Here is a 13,695-nt window from a genome sequence, read left to right as displayed (position 1 = left end):
TTATTGGAAACGCGGGGAGGGGTGAGGGGGTTATTGGAAACACGGGGAGGGGTGGGGGGGTGTATTGGAAACACGGGGGGAGGGTGAGGGTTTGGAAACGCGGGGGGAGGGGGAGGGTTTGGAAACGCGGGGGAGGGTGAGGGTTTGGAAACGCGGGGAGGGGTGAGGGGGTTATTGGAAACACGGGGAGGGGTGGGGGGGTGTATTGGAAACACGGGGGAGGGAGGGGAGGGTTTGGAAACGTGGGGAGGGGTGAGGGGGGTGTGTATTGGAAACACGGGGAGTTATTGGAAACGTGGGGGAGGGTGAGGGTTGGAAACGCGGGGGTGGTGAGGGGTGTGTATTGGAAATGCGGGGGGAGGGTGAGGGTTTGGAAACACGGGGAGGGGTGAGAGGGTTATTGGAAATGCAGGGAGGGGTGAGGGGGTTATTGGAAACGCGGGGAGGGGTGAGGGGGTTATTGGAAACGCGGGGAGGGGTGAGGGGGTTATTGGAAACGCGGGGAGGGGTGAGGGGGTTATTGGAAACGCGGGGAGGGGTGAGGGGGTTATTGGAAACGCGGGGAGGGGTGAGGGGGTTATTGGAAACGCGGGGAGGGGTGAGGGGGTTATTGGAAACGCGGGGAGGGGTGAGGGGGTTATTGGAAACGCGGGGAGGGGTGAGGGGGTTATTGGAAACGCGGGGAGGGGGTGAGGGGGTTATTGGAAACGCGGGGAGGGGTGAGGGGGTTATTGGAAACGCGGGGGAGGGGTGAGGGGGTTATTGGAAACGCGGGGAGGGGTGAGGGGGTTATTGGAAACGCGGGGAGGGGTGAGGGGGTTATTGGAAACGTGGGGAGGGGTGAGGGGGTTATTGGAAACACGGGGAGGGGTGAGGGGGGTGTATTGGAAACGCGGGGGGAGGGTGCGGGTTTGGAAACGCGGGGGAGGGTGAGGGTTTGGAATCGCAGGGAGGGGTGAGGGGGTTATTGGAAACGTGTGGAGGGGTGAGGGGGTTATTGGAACGCGGGGGAGGGTGAGGGGGTTATTGGAAACGTGGGGAGGGGTGAGGGGGTTATTGGAAACGCGGGGAGGAGTGAGGGGGTTATTGGAAACGCGGGGGGGAGGGTGAGGGTTTGGAAACGTGGGGGAGGGTGAGAGGGTTATTGGAAACGTGGGGGGAGGGTGAGGGTTTGGAAACGCGGGGGTGGTGAGGGGGTGTGTATTGGAAATGCGGGGGGAGGGTGAGGGTTTGGAAACACGGGGAGGGGTGAGGGGGTTATTGGAAACGCGGGGAGGGGTGAGGGGGTTATTGGAAACACGGGGGAGGGGTGGGGGGGTGTATTGGAAACACGGGGGGAGGGGGAGGGTTTGGAAACACGGGGGGAGGGGGAGGGTTTGGAAACGCGGGGGGAGGGTGAGGGTTTGGAACGCGGGGGAGGGTGAGGGTTTGGAAACGCGGGGAGGGGTGAGGGGGTTATTGGAAACACGGGGAGGGGTGAGGGGGTTATTGGAAACGCGGGGAGGGGTGAGGGGGTTATTGGAAACGCGGGGAGGGGTGAGGGGGTTATTGGAAACGCGGGGAGGGGTGAGGGGGTTATTGGAAACGCGGGGGGAGGGTGAGGGTTTGGAAACGTGGGGGAGGGTGAGAGGGTTATTGGAAACGTGGGGAGGGTGAGGGGGTTATTGGAAACACGGGGGGAGGGTGAGGGTTTGGAAACGTGGGGGAGGGTGAGAGGGTTATTGGAAACGTGGGGGGAGGGTGAGGGTTTGGAAACGCGGGGGTGGTGAGGGGGTGTGTATTGGAAATGCGGGGGGAGGGTGAGGGTTTGGAAACACGGGGAGGGGTGAGGGGGTTATTGGAAACGCGGGGAGGGGTGAGGGGGTTATTGGAAACGTGGGGAGGGGTGAGGGGGTTATTGGAAACACGGGGAGGGGTGGGGGGGTGTATTGGAAACACGGGGGGAGGGGGAGGGTTTGGAAACACGGGGGAGGGGGAGGGTTTGGAAACGCGGGGGGAGGGTGAGGGTTTGGAAACGCGGGGGAGGGTGAGGGTTTGGAAACGCGGGGAGGGGGTGAGGGGGTTATTGGAAACGCGGGGAGGGGTGAGGGGGTTATTGGAAACGCGGGGAGGGGTGAGGGGTTATTGGAAACGCGGGGGGAGGGTGAGGGTTTGGAAACACGGGGAGGGGTGAGGGGGTTATTGGAAACGCGGGGAGGGGTGAGGGGGTTATTGGAAACGCGGGGAGGGGTGGGGGGGGTGTATTGGAAACACGGGGGGAGGGTGAGGGTTTGGAAACGCGGGGGGAGGGGGAGGGTTTGGAAACACGGGGAGAGGGGTGAGGGGGTTATTGGAAACGCGGGGAGGGGTGAGGGGGTTATTGGAAACACGGGGAGGGGTGAGGGGGTGTATTGGAAATGCGGGGAGGGGTGAGGGGGTTATTGGAAACGCGGGGAGGGGTGGGGGGGGTGTATTGGAAACACGGGGAGGGGTGAGGGGGTTATTGGAAACGCGGGGAGGGGTGAGGGGGTTATTGGAAACGCGGGGAGGGGTGGGGGGGGTGTATTGGAAACACGGGGAGGGGTGAGGGGGTTATTGGAAACGCGGGGGAGGGGTCGGGGGGGTTTGGGTGTGAATGTGGGGGAGTCTTACATTGGATTGTTGACGCCAGCAGGGCCAGCGCGGGGCTGAGTGGCCTCCTTCTGGTGTAATGGGGTGGGTGACGGTGACTGGGAGGTAATATCCCAACCTCAGGATGAGGGGGGAAAGAATGGGATGGGTAATAGGTGGTGTAGGCCACTCAGCCCCTCGAGCCCCGTTCATCTATACTAGCCCACCCTCCAGAGGCCTTCTTGGATGGTCTGCAACTCCCAGTGTCACCACCAGACGGAGCTCTCTCCCAACCTAACCCCTAATAGACCCTGTCTTCACTGACATGGGGTGGTGTTTGTGAGTGTGTACATACCGAGTATACCAGGGAAGGTCAGGCACCACATTAATGCAGCATCAAGCCTCCTCAACCGCTATGTACTGAAGGTCAAACTCTCTCTACACCGTTTTCCCCCCCTTCCCCCCATCAAACACTCCCTGGGACAGCACAGGGTTAGATACAGAGTAAAACTCCCTCTACACTGTCCCCCCACTCCCAGGGACAGGGGGTGAGGTACAGAGTAAAGTTTTTTTCTCCATCATCTCCCCCACTCCCAGGGACAGGGGGTTAAATACAGAGTAAAGCTCCCTCTACACTGTTTCCCCCCCCCCATCAAACACTCCCAGAGACAGGGGGTTTAGAGACAGAGTAAAGCTCCCTCTACACCGTCCCCCACTCCCAGGGACAGGGAGTTAGATACAGAGTAAAGCTCTCTCTACACTGTCCCCCCACTCCAGGAACAGGGGGGTTAGATACAGAGTAAAGCTCTCTCTACACTGTCCCCCCACTCCCAGGGACAGGGGTTAGATACAGAGTACAGCTCCCTCTACACCGTCCCCCCACTCCCAGGGACAGGGGGTTCGATACAGAGTAAAGCTCCCTCTACACCGTCCTGGTCCAGGAAGTTGGGTGAAGTGTATGGAACCATGTGTTTGTTAGTACTGAGGGTGTTGGCAGTCCCAGGGCCCAGCCGTTACCAAGTCAACCGTCCCCCTCCCTGGTTGTGTGCAACGGGCAGCCGTCCCTGATAAACCAGGCAGCTCAAGGTCAGAGTAGTCCAGCTTTATCGGCATATTCCAATCAAGCCTCAGACTGTGTGTGAGAGAGAGAGCGTGTCTGTTTGTGTGTGTGTGTGTGTGTGTGTCTGGCTGTGTCACAGGGTGTTTAGATTAGATTCCCTACAGTGTGGAAACAGGCCCTTCGGCCCAACAAGTCCACACCGACCCGCTGAAGAGCAACCCACCCAGACCCCTACATTTACCCTTCATCTAACACTACGGGACAATTTATCACGGCCAATCCCACCCTGACCTGCACATCTTTGGACTGTGGGAGGAAACCAGAGCACCCGGAGGAAACCCACGCAGACACGGGGAGAATGTGCAAACTCCACACAGTCAGTCGCCTGAGGCAGGAATTGAACCCGGGTCTCTGGCACTGTGAGGCAGTAGTGCTACCACTCTGCCACCCATATGTCTGTGTGTGTGTGTGTGTGTGTGTGTCAGAGAGTATCTTTGTGTGTCTGTGTGAGAGAGAATGTGTGGACATGTGTGTGAGAGAGAAAATGTGTGGAGGTGTGTGAGAGAGAATGTGTGGATGTGTGTGTGAGAGACAATGTGTGTGCGTGTGAGGGAGAGAATGTGTGTGCGTGTGAGGGAGAGAGTGTGTGTGCGTGTGAGGGAGAGTGTGTGTGCGTGTGAGGGAGAGAGTGTGTGTGCGTGTGAGGGAGAGAGTGTGTGTGCGTGTGAGGGAGAGAGTGTGTGTGGGAGAGAGTGTGTGTGCGTGTGTGTGAGAGAATGTGTGTGCGTGTGAGGGAGAGAGTGTGTGTGCGTGTGAGGGAGAGAGAATGTGTGCGTGTGAGGGAGAGAGTGTGTGTGCGTGTGTGTGAGAGAGAATGTGTGTGCGTGTGAGGGAGAGAGAATGTGTGCGTGTGAGGGAGAGAGTGTGTGTGCGTGTGTGTGAGAGAGAATGTGTGTGCGTGTGAGGGAGAGAATGTGTGTGCGTGTGAGGGAGAGAATGTGTGTGCGTGTGTGTGAGAGAGAATGTGTGTGCGTGTGAGGGAGAGAATGTGTGTGCGTGTGAGAGTGAGAGAATGTGTGTGCGTGTGAGGGAGAGAATGTGTGTGTGTGTGTGTGAGAGTGAGAGAATGTGTGTACGTGTGTGTGTGAGAGAATGTGTGCGCGTGTGAGGGAGAGAATGTGTGTGCGTGTGAGGGAGAGAATGTGTGTGCGTGTGAGGGAGAGAGTGTGTGTGCGTGTGAGGGAGAGAATGTGTGTGCGTGTGAGGGAGAGAGTGTGTGTGCGTGTGAGGGAGAGAGTGTGTGTACGTGTGAGGGAGAGAGTGTGTGTGCGTGTGAGGGAGAGAGTGTGTGTGCGTGTGTGTGAGAGAATGTGTGCGCGTGTGAGGGAGAGAATGTGTGTGCGTGTGAGTGAGAGTGAGAGCATGTGTGTACGTGTGAGGGAGAGAATGTGTGTGCGTGTGAGTGAGAGAATGTGTGTACGTGTGTGTGTGAGAGAATGTGTGTACGTGTGAGTGAGAGAATGTGTGTACGTGTGTGTGTGAGAGAATGTGTGTGCGTGTGAGGGAGAGAATGTGTGTGTGTGAGAGTGAGAGAATGTGTGTGCGTGTGAGGGAGAGAATGTGTGTGTGTGTGTGAGAGTGAGAGAATGTGTGTACGTGTGTGTGTGAGAGAATGTGTGCGCGTGTGAGGGAGAGAATGTGTGTGCGTGTGAGTGAGAGAGAATGTGTGTGCGTGTGAGGGAGAGAATGTGTGTACGTGTGAGGGAGAGAGAATGTGTGTGCGTGTGAGGGAGAGAATGTGTGTACGTGTGTGTGAGAGTGAGAGCATGTGTGTACGTGTGAGGGAGAGAATGTGTGTACGTGTGTGTGAGAGTGAGAGCATGTGTGTACGTGTGAGGGAGAGAATGTGTGTACGTGTGTGTGAGAGTGAGAGAATGTGTGTACGTGTGAGGGAGAGAATGTGTGTACGTGTGAGGGAGAGAATGTGTGTACGTGTGAGGGAGAGAATGTGTGTGCGTGTGAGGGAGAGAATGTGTGTGCGTGTGAGGGAGAGAATGTGTGTGCGTGTGAGGGAGAGAATGTGTGTACGTGTGAGGGAGAGAATGTGTGTACGTGTGAGGGAGAGAATGTGTGTACGTGTGAGGGAGAGAATGTGTGTGCGTGTGAGGGAGAGAATGTGTGTACGTGTGTGTGTGAGAGAATGTGTGTGCGTGTGAGGGAGAGAATGTGTACGTGTGTGTGTGAGAGAATGTGTGTGCGTGTGAGGGAGAGAATGTGTGTACGTGTGAGGGAGAGAATGTGTGTACGTGTGAGGGAGAGAATGTGTGTGCGTGTGAGGGAGAGAATGTGTGTGCGTGTGAGAGTGAGAGCACGTGTTTACGTGTGAGGGAGAGAATGTGTGTGCGTGTGAGTGAGAGAGAATGTGTGTGCGTGTGAGGGAGAGAATGTGTGTGCGTGTGAGTGAGAGAGAATGTGTGTACGTGTGAGAGAGAGAATGTGTGTGCGTGTGAGGGAGAGAATGTGTATGTGTGAGGGAGAGAGAATGTGTGTGCGTGTGAGTGAGAATGTGTGTACGTGTGAGTGAGAGAGAGAATGTGTGTGCGTGTGAGTGAGAGAGCATGTGTGTACGCGTGTGTGAGTGAGAATGTGTGTACGTGTGTGAGCGAAGAGAGCGTGTGTGTATGTGTACTCCCTCTGCCCACCACCCCCCCATACACACACTGCTCCTGTGGGGGTAAATAACACTCCCCTCAAGATCCCGCAGCCAACATTCCAGAGCAGAGACACCGACAGTGAAATGTACAAATTGGACTCTGTTTTTATTTTGTGACGATAAAGGTCTGGATACAATTCCCCTGACCACCTCCCCCACCCACCCACCCACCCCAACCCCTAAACCCCATTACCCCCACCTCACCCCCCCCACCCCCACCGACTGAGATTGGGGGGTGTGACTCCCGGAGACTCATACTGTCAGCAACGACATGGGTGATAGGATTAAAAAGTGTGTGTACCTCACTAACCCAGGGTATGGAGGGCAGTGCCGGGGACGGAGTAAGTAAGGGAATGTTTCATTGTAGGGAGAAGGGTTGACCCAACGTTTAAATCTCATGCAGGATCCTTTGTGAGAAAGAATTGAGTCCTGTATTGAGTACTTGTGGTGGTCCACACGCTGGACTCCTGGCGGGGACTCTCTGAGGGACAGACAAGGATTTGATCTATCTCTTTCAGCTCTCCCACTTGTCCTGATTTCACAGATATCGCCCACTCCCCAGACAGAGTCCCATGCGCAGGGACACTGGCCGGGGGGGGGAATGGTACGGGGGTCTCGGGAGAGGAAGGAATGTGGCAGTAAGCTGGGGAGGGGTAGTTAATGGGAGAGAGAGAGAGAGAGATGATGGGGGGTGTGGGGAAGACAGAGAAAAACAGGGAGAGCAACAGGAGAGAAAGACAGTGGGAGGGGGAGAGACAGGGAGATGGAGAATGACAGAGGGGGGGGGTGGGGTTAGAGTCAGAAGGTGGGGGAGAGGCACAGACAGCAAGACAGAAAGGACCGAGCGAGAGCAGGAGTGCAAGAAAGTAGGGGGAAGGTGGGAGGGTAGAGGGAGATGGGAGAGGGGGGCCAGGGGAGGGGAAAGTGAGGGAGAGGGGTGAGGGGCGGAGGGAAGAATAGAGGGTGGGGGGCAAGAGAGGAGGAGAGGGAGAGCCAAAGAGATTGTGTAGGAGTAAGATTCTATAAGAGAGACTGTGTGTGTCTGAAACAGAATGTGTGTGTATGAGAGACTGTGTGTGTCTGAAACAGAATGTGTGTGTATGAGAGACTGTGTGTGTCTGAAACAGAATGTGTGTGTATGAGAGACTGTGTGTGTCTGAAACAGAATGTGTGTGTATGAGAGACTGTGTGTGTCTGAAACAGAATGTGTGTGTATGAGAGACTGTGTGTGTATGTGTATCTGTATGAGAGACTGTGTGTATGTGTATCTGTGTGTAGGTATGAGAGACTGTGTGTATGTGTATCTGTATGTATGTGTATCTGTGTGTACATATGAGAGACTGTGTGTATGTGTATCTGTGTATGTATGTATGAGAGAGAATGTGTGTGAGAGAATGTGTGTGCGTGTGTGTGTATATGAGAGACCTCTGTGTATCTGTATATGTATGAGAGAGACTGTGTGTGTATATGTATGAGAGGTGTGTGTCTGTGTGAGTGTGAGAGAGAGAATGTGTGTGTGTGTATGAGAAAGAATGTGTGTGTCTGTGTGTATGAGAGAGACTGTGTGTGTCTGTGTGTATGAGAGAGACTGTGTGTGTATATGTATGAGAGGTGTGTGTCTGTGTGAGTGTGAGAGAGAGAATGTGTGTGTGTGTGTATGAGAGAGACTGTGTGTGTCTGTGAGAGAGAAAGCATAAGGAGAAAGACGAGGGGTAGCGAATCAGAAACCGTGTGTATGAGAGAGAGAGAGAGAGACACTGTGTGTCTGTGTATCTGTGTGGTCTGTGTATGTGTGTGTCTATCTGTGTGTGTATCTGTGTGTGTGAGAGAATGTGTGTCTGTATGAGAGATTGTGTGTGTGTATATGAGAATGTGTATGTATGAGAGAGACTGTGTGTGTATCTGTGTGTGTGTATATGTACGAGAGAGAATGTGTGTGTGAATGTGTATGACAGAATGTGTCTGTGTTTATGTGTATCTGTGTGTGTGTATGAGAGAGAATGTCTGTGTCTGTGTGTATGAGAGAGAATGTGTGTGTCTGTGTGTATGAGAGAATGTCTGTGTCTGTGTGTATGAGAGAGAATGTGTGTGTGTCTGTGTGTATGAGAGAGAATGTCTGTGTCTGTGTGTATGAGAGAGAATGTGTGTGTGTCTGTGTGTATGTATCTGTGTGTGTGTGTCTGTGTGTATGAGAGAATGTATGTATCTGTGTGCGGATGAGAGAGAATGTGTGTGTGTCTGTGTATGAGAGAGAATGGTTGTGTCTGTGTGTGTGTGGGAGAGAGAATGTGTGTGTGGGAGACTGTGTGTGTCTGTGAGAGAGAAAGCATAAGGAGAAAGACGAGGGGTAGCGAATCAGAAACCGTGTGTATGAGAGACAGAGAGAGAGACACAGTGTGTGTCTGTGTGTGTGAGAAAGACTGTGTCTGTGTGTATGTATAAGATAGACTGTGTGTGTATGAGAGAGACTGTGTGTCTGTGTGCGTATATGAGAGAGACTGTGTGTGTGTATGAGAGAGAATGTGTGTGTGTCTGTGTACGTGAATGAGAGAGACTGTGTGTGTCTGTATGAGAGACTGTGTGTGTGCATGTGTGTATGAGAGAGACAGCGTGTGTGTGTGTGTGTGTCTATCTGTCTGTGTGTATGTATGAGAGAAAGCATAAGGAGAAAGACCAGTTGTAACGAATCAGAAATCGTGTGTATGAGAGAGAGAGAGAGAGAGAGACACGGTGTGTGTTTGTATGTATGTATGAGAGAGAGAGAGAGAGAGACTATGTATGGGAGAGGGAGAGACTGTGTGGTCTGTGTGAGAGCGACTGTGTGTGTGTGTCTGTGTGTATGTATGAGAGAGAGAGAGAGACTGTGTGTGTCTGTATGAGAGAGAGAGTGTTTGTGTCTGTGTATTAGAGAGAGAGAGAGAGTGTGTATGTATGAGAAAGAGAGACCATGTGTATCTGTGACAGTGTGAGAGAGACAGTGTGTGTGAGACTGTATTTGAGAGTGTGTGTATCTGTGACTGTGAGGGAGTGAAAGTGAGAGTGTGTATGATTGTGAGTGTGAATGAGTGTGCATGAGAGAGTGTGAGTGTGACCGTGTGTGTGTGTGTATGAGTGTTTGTGTGTGATTGTATGAGTGTGAGCGTGTGAAATCATTTAGGAGAAAGAGCAGCTGTTGGCCATACATTGCCTGAGTTCCGTGGTTGCACTGGACTGTGGCTGATCCTCGTGACCTCAGTTCCAGTCTGCCAGCACAACTCAGAACAGCTTCAGGTGCCTTATCTAATACAAGATAGACTGATACTGGAGGCAGGCCAGAGAAAGTTCACCGAAAGTCACTGGGCTTGAAACGTTAACCCTGCTTCTCTCTCCACGGATACTGGGAGACCATGATCAGCGGGGCCCCGTATCCAAGCAGAGACCGCCTGGAGTCGGAGGCAGCCCAGAGAGGGGTCCCCTCAGCTGCTCCCAGGGACAGAGGGACTGTCTGACGAGGGAGGGGGGGGGGGGGGGCGAGTTGGGTAGGTCAGGGGTCTGAACTCGTCGGGGATTTAGGAGGACGAGGGGGCGACCCTTATCGAGAGGTACGAGATTCACAGGGTGGGGGGGTGGCAGGGAGGGGGTGGATCTACGGGATGCTTTCCCACAGGGGGGCTGTGGAGGATCAGTCTGAGGGCTTCAATCAGTAACAGAGGGGGCTAGGATTGAGGGGGGGGGCGGGGGGAGAGACAGGAGGGTGGAGGTGAGCACAATCAAGACCTCACTGATGGACTCGATGGGCTGAACGGCCTACGCCTCTTCCTCCCCGTCTCACTCTTGTGTAGTCTAAGATACTATCTGCTCAGCTGTTCCTGACAAGCGCACGCATTCATTCCCAGGATCAGGTAAACAGGTCTGATTTGAAACGACTCCAATGGCAGTGTGTCCTTTTGGAAAAACACAGCCCTCGGGAAAACCCGGACTCAGTCCTCCCCCCCCCCCCCCCCCCCCCCCACACCAGCGGCATTGCCAATACTCCAGGCTGCTGGAACAGGTCGATCCCATTCTTAAATTCCCATCCCCGCCCCCACACTGTCACCACTAAAGGGCAAAACATCAGTAACTTTTTAATTACCTGCTACACCCATATGCCAGTGTGACTTGTGTACTTTGTACAAGGACAGTGAGTGAGTGAGTGTGAGAGAGACAGTGAGCGAGTGTGAGAAACAGTGAGTGAGTGTGAGAGAGAGTGAGTGAGTGAGTGTGAGAGAGAGTGAGCGAGTGTGTGTGAGAGACAGTGAGTGTGAGAGAGACAGCGAGTGAGTGAGTGTGAGAGACAGTGAGTGTGAGAGAGAGAGTGAGCGAGTGAGTGTGAGAGAGACAGTGAGCGAGTGTGTGAGAAACAGTGAGCGAGTGAGTGTGTGAGTGAGCGAGTGTGAGAGAGAGAGTGAGCGAGTGTGAGTGAGTGAGTGAGCAAGTGAGTGTGAGAGAGAGAGTGAGCGGAGTGAGTGTGTGAGAGTGAGCGAGTGTGTGAGAAACAGTGAGCGAGTGAGTGTGTGTGAGTGAGCGAGTGTGTGAGAAACAGTGAGCGAGTGAGTGTGAGTGAGCGAGTGAGTGTGAGAGAGAGTGAGCGAGTGAGTGTGTGAGAGTGAGCGAGTGAGTGTGTGAGAGACAGCGAGTGTGTGTGAGAGACAGCGAGTGTGTGTGAGAGACAGCGAGCGTGCGAGAGAGACAGTGAGCGTGTGAGAGAGACAGTGAGCGAGTGTGAGAGAGACAGCAAGCGATTGTGTGAGAAACAGCGAGTGAGTGTGAGAGAGACAGCGAGTGATTGTGTGAGAAACAGTGAGAGTGAGTGTGTGAGAGACAGCGAGCGAGTGAGAGTGAGCAAGTGAGTGTGAGAGAGACAGTGAGCGAGTGAGTGAGTGTGAGAGAGATAGTGAGCGAGTGAGTGTGTGAGAGACAGCGAGCGTGTGAGTGTGAGAGAGATAGTGAGAGTGAGTGAGAGTGTTAAAGACAGTGTGAGAGTGTGTGTGTGTGTGTGAGTGTGAGAGAGAGTGTGATGAGAGAGCACATACAGAACAAAGCAGATGGGAGACAGCTTGACAGAACATGAGAGACAGAGGGAACAGACGGATGGAGAGAGAGAATAACCAGGCAGAGTGAGTGTGTACCAGCTCCAACACTGAGCCTCCTCCATCCACCATCCACCCTCAGCAACCAGCGTGGTCACTGTGTTCACACCCCCGGGAGAGTGAGGTAGGAGTTAACCCCCCCCCCCCCCCCCCCCCACCCAACACACCCAAAACCCACACAGACCTCCCTCCCACACACCCCGCCCGGTCATCGCCAACAGTCTCATTTGGTCAGGTTCACACCCCCCCCCCCCCCAACACGGAAAGCACAAACGAGGAGATCAATCCGTCTTTGGGGACCCGGTGTCCCTCTGCGAGTGTCTCCATCCCACACGGTGGGGAACGTGGGCCGCGATGTAGCTTCATCAGGAGTGTCCACAGTCCATTCGCAGCCCAGCCCAGCCCAGCCCAGCCCAGCCCAGCCCAGCCCAGCTCAGGGGGGTGGGGGGGGGGGGGGGGGGGCCGCATTCCTGGGGAGACGGGGTTATATTTTCCGTTAGCGAAATCCCATCTGAACAGAGGTCGTGGGGTCCTAATTCTCTCTGGAACCTCTGTCGAATGGGAAGGGGCAGTGGGGGGGGGGGGAGGGGGGGGGGTGAGGATGGAGGGAGGGTGTGTAAGCGTTCATCAGCGCGGACTGTTCCGCTCCATCTCGCTCTCCCGCTGCCCCCCCCCCCTTCAATGCTCCAAGTCGGCTGCTCCTAGCTGTTGCCCGGACCCTGGATCAGGAAGTAGGTCATCATCTCGCCCTTCCCTTTCACCTTGACCAGCCCACGGCACTCGAGGCGATATCCTTTAGCAGTGAGGACATGTTCCATGTCCCCCGTCACCTACAGCAGCAGAGAGAAACAGAGAGTTACCCAACTCGCCTCAACCCTCACACAACCCCTGACAGAGTGGGTGCTGGGGGGTCAGTGCTGAGGGAGGGTCAGAGCTGAGGGAGGGTCAGTGTTGAGGGAGGGTCAGTGCTGAGGGAGTGGGTGCTGTGGGAGGGTCAGTGCTGAGGGAGTGGGTGCTGAGGGAGGGTCGGTGCTGAGGGAGTGGGTGCTGTGGGAGGGTCAGTGCTGAGGGAGGGTCAGTGCTGAGGGAGGGTCAGTGTTGAGGGAGGGTCAGTGCTGAGGGAGTGGGTGCTGTGGGAGGGTCAGTGCTGAGGGAGTGGGTGCTGTGGGAGGGTCAGTGCTGAGGGAGGGTCGGTGCTGAGGGAGTGGGTGCTGAGGGAGTGGGTGCTGAGGGAGGGTCAGTGCTGAGGGAGGGTCAGTGCTGAGGGAGGGTCAGTGCTGTGGGAGGGTCAGTGCTGAGGGAGGGTCAGTGCTGAGGGAGGGTCAGTGCTGAGGGAGGGTCAGTGCTGAGGGAGGGTCAGTGCTGTGGGAGGGTCAGTGCTGAGGGAGGGTCAGTGCTGTGGGAGGGTCAGTGCTGAGGGAGGGTCGGTGCTGAGGGAGTGGGTGCTGTGGGGAGGGTCAGTGCTGAGGGAGCGGGTGCTGTGTGAGGGTCAGCACTGAGGGAGTCTGATGGAACCCTGTTCCCTTGCCTGTCTCGGTATGGGAAGCAGACAGAACCTGAAGTGTGGGTTACCTGCTGTTTCTTACAGAATGTCCTTTGATCCTCTACCCTGAGATTGGAGCATTCCCACTGCTCTCACTCACCTTCCTCTTCACCATCACACTGTGGGCAGGATAACGTTCACCCATATCACACACACACACACACACACACATTCTCTCTCTCTCTCACACACACACACAGACATACACGCACAGACACAAAGACATAACACGCAGATACACAGACACACAGACACACACAGACACAAAGACATAACACGCAGATACACAGACACACACAGACACAAAGACATAACACGCAGATACACAGACACAAAGACATAACACGCAGTCACACACACACACACAGACATACACGCACAGACATACAGACATATACACACAGACATACAGACACACGCAATCACACAGACATATACGCAGACACAACACGCAGACACGCAGTCACACAGACACACGCACAGACATACACGCAGTCACACAGACATACACACAGTCACACAGACACACGCAGACACACACGCAGTCATACAGACATACCAGTCACACAGTCACACAGACACACGCACAGTCACACAGACACACGCACAGACACACAGACACACGCACAGTCACACAGACATACACACAGACACACGCACAGACACACACACACAGACATAT

At 54.7% G+C, this 13,695-nt stretch overlaps 1 protein-coding gene across 1 annotated transcript; it reads right to left on the bottom strand.

The window, feature by feature from the left end:
* Nucleotides 1-6,568: 6,568 nt before the first annotated feature.
* LOC140471131 (uncharacterized) lies at nt 6,569-10,345 on the bottom strand. Its single transcript, XM_072567019.1, has 2 exons — nt 7,641-10,345; nt 6,569-7,604 (listed from the first exon to the last, which is right to left on the bottom strand). Exons 1-2 carry the CDS (start codon nt 8,690-8,692, stop codon nt 6,758-6,760), a joined length of 1,899 nt encoding a protein of 632 aa, XP_072423120.1. The 5' UTR covers nt 8,693-10,345; the 3' UTR covers nt 6,569-6,757.
* Between the last annotated feature and the right edge of the window lie 3,350 nt (nt 10,346-13,695).

This window comes from Chiloscyllium punctatum, chromosome X (assembly GCF_047496795.1).
Source record: "Chiloscyllium punctatum isolate Juve2018m chromosome X, sChiPun1.3, whole genome shotgun sequence".
NCBI lineage: Eukaryota > Metazoa > Chordata > Chondrichthyes > Orectolobiformes > Hemiscylliidae > Chiloscyllium > Chiloscyllium punctatum.
Note: the sequence above shows the minus strand (reverse complement) of the source record. Positions and strands in the feature narration are given on the sequence as shown.

Coding starts and splice junctions, on each gene's coding strand:
- LOC140471131 (XM_072567019.1), bottom strand. CDS start 8,692: ATGCTTTCTCTCTCACAGACACACACAGTCTCCCACACACACATTCTC. Junction 7,605..7,640: donor ATACACACAGTCTCTCATAC/CTACACACAGAT, acceptor AGTCTCTCATAC/AGATACACATACACACACAG.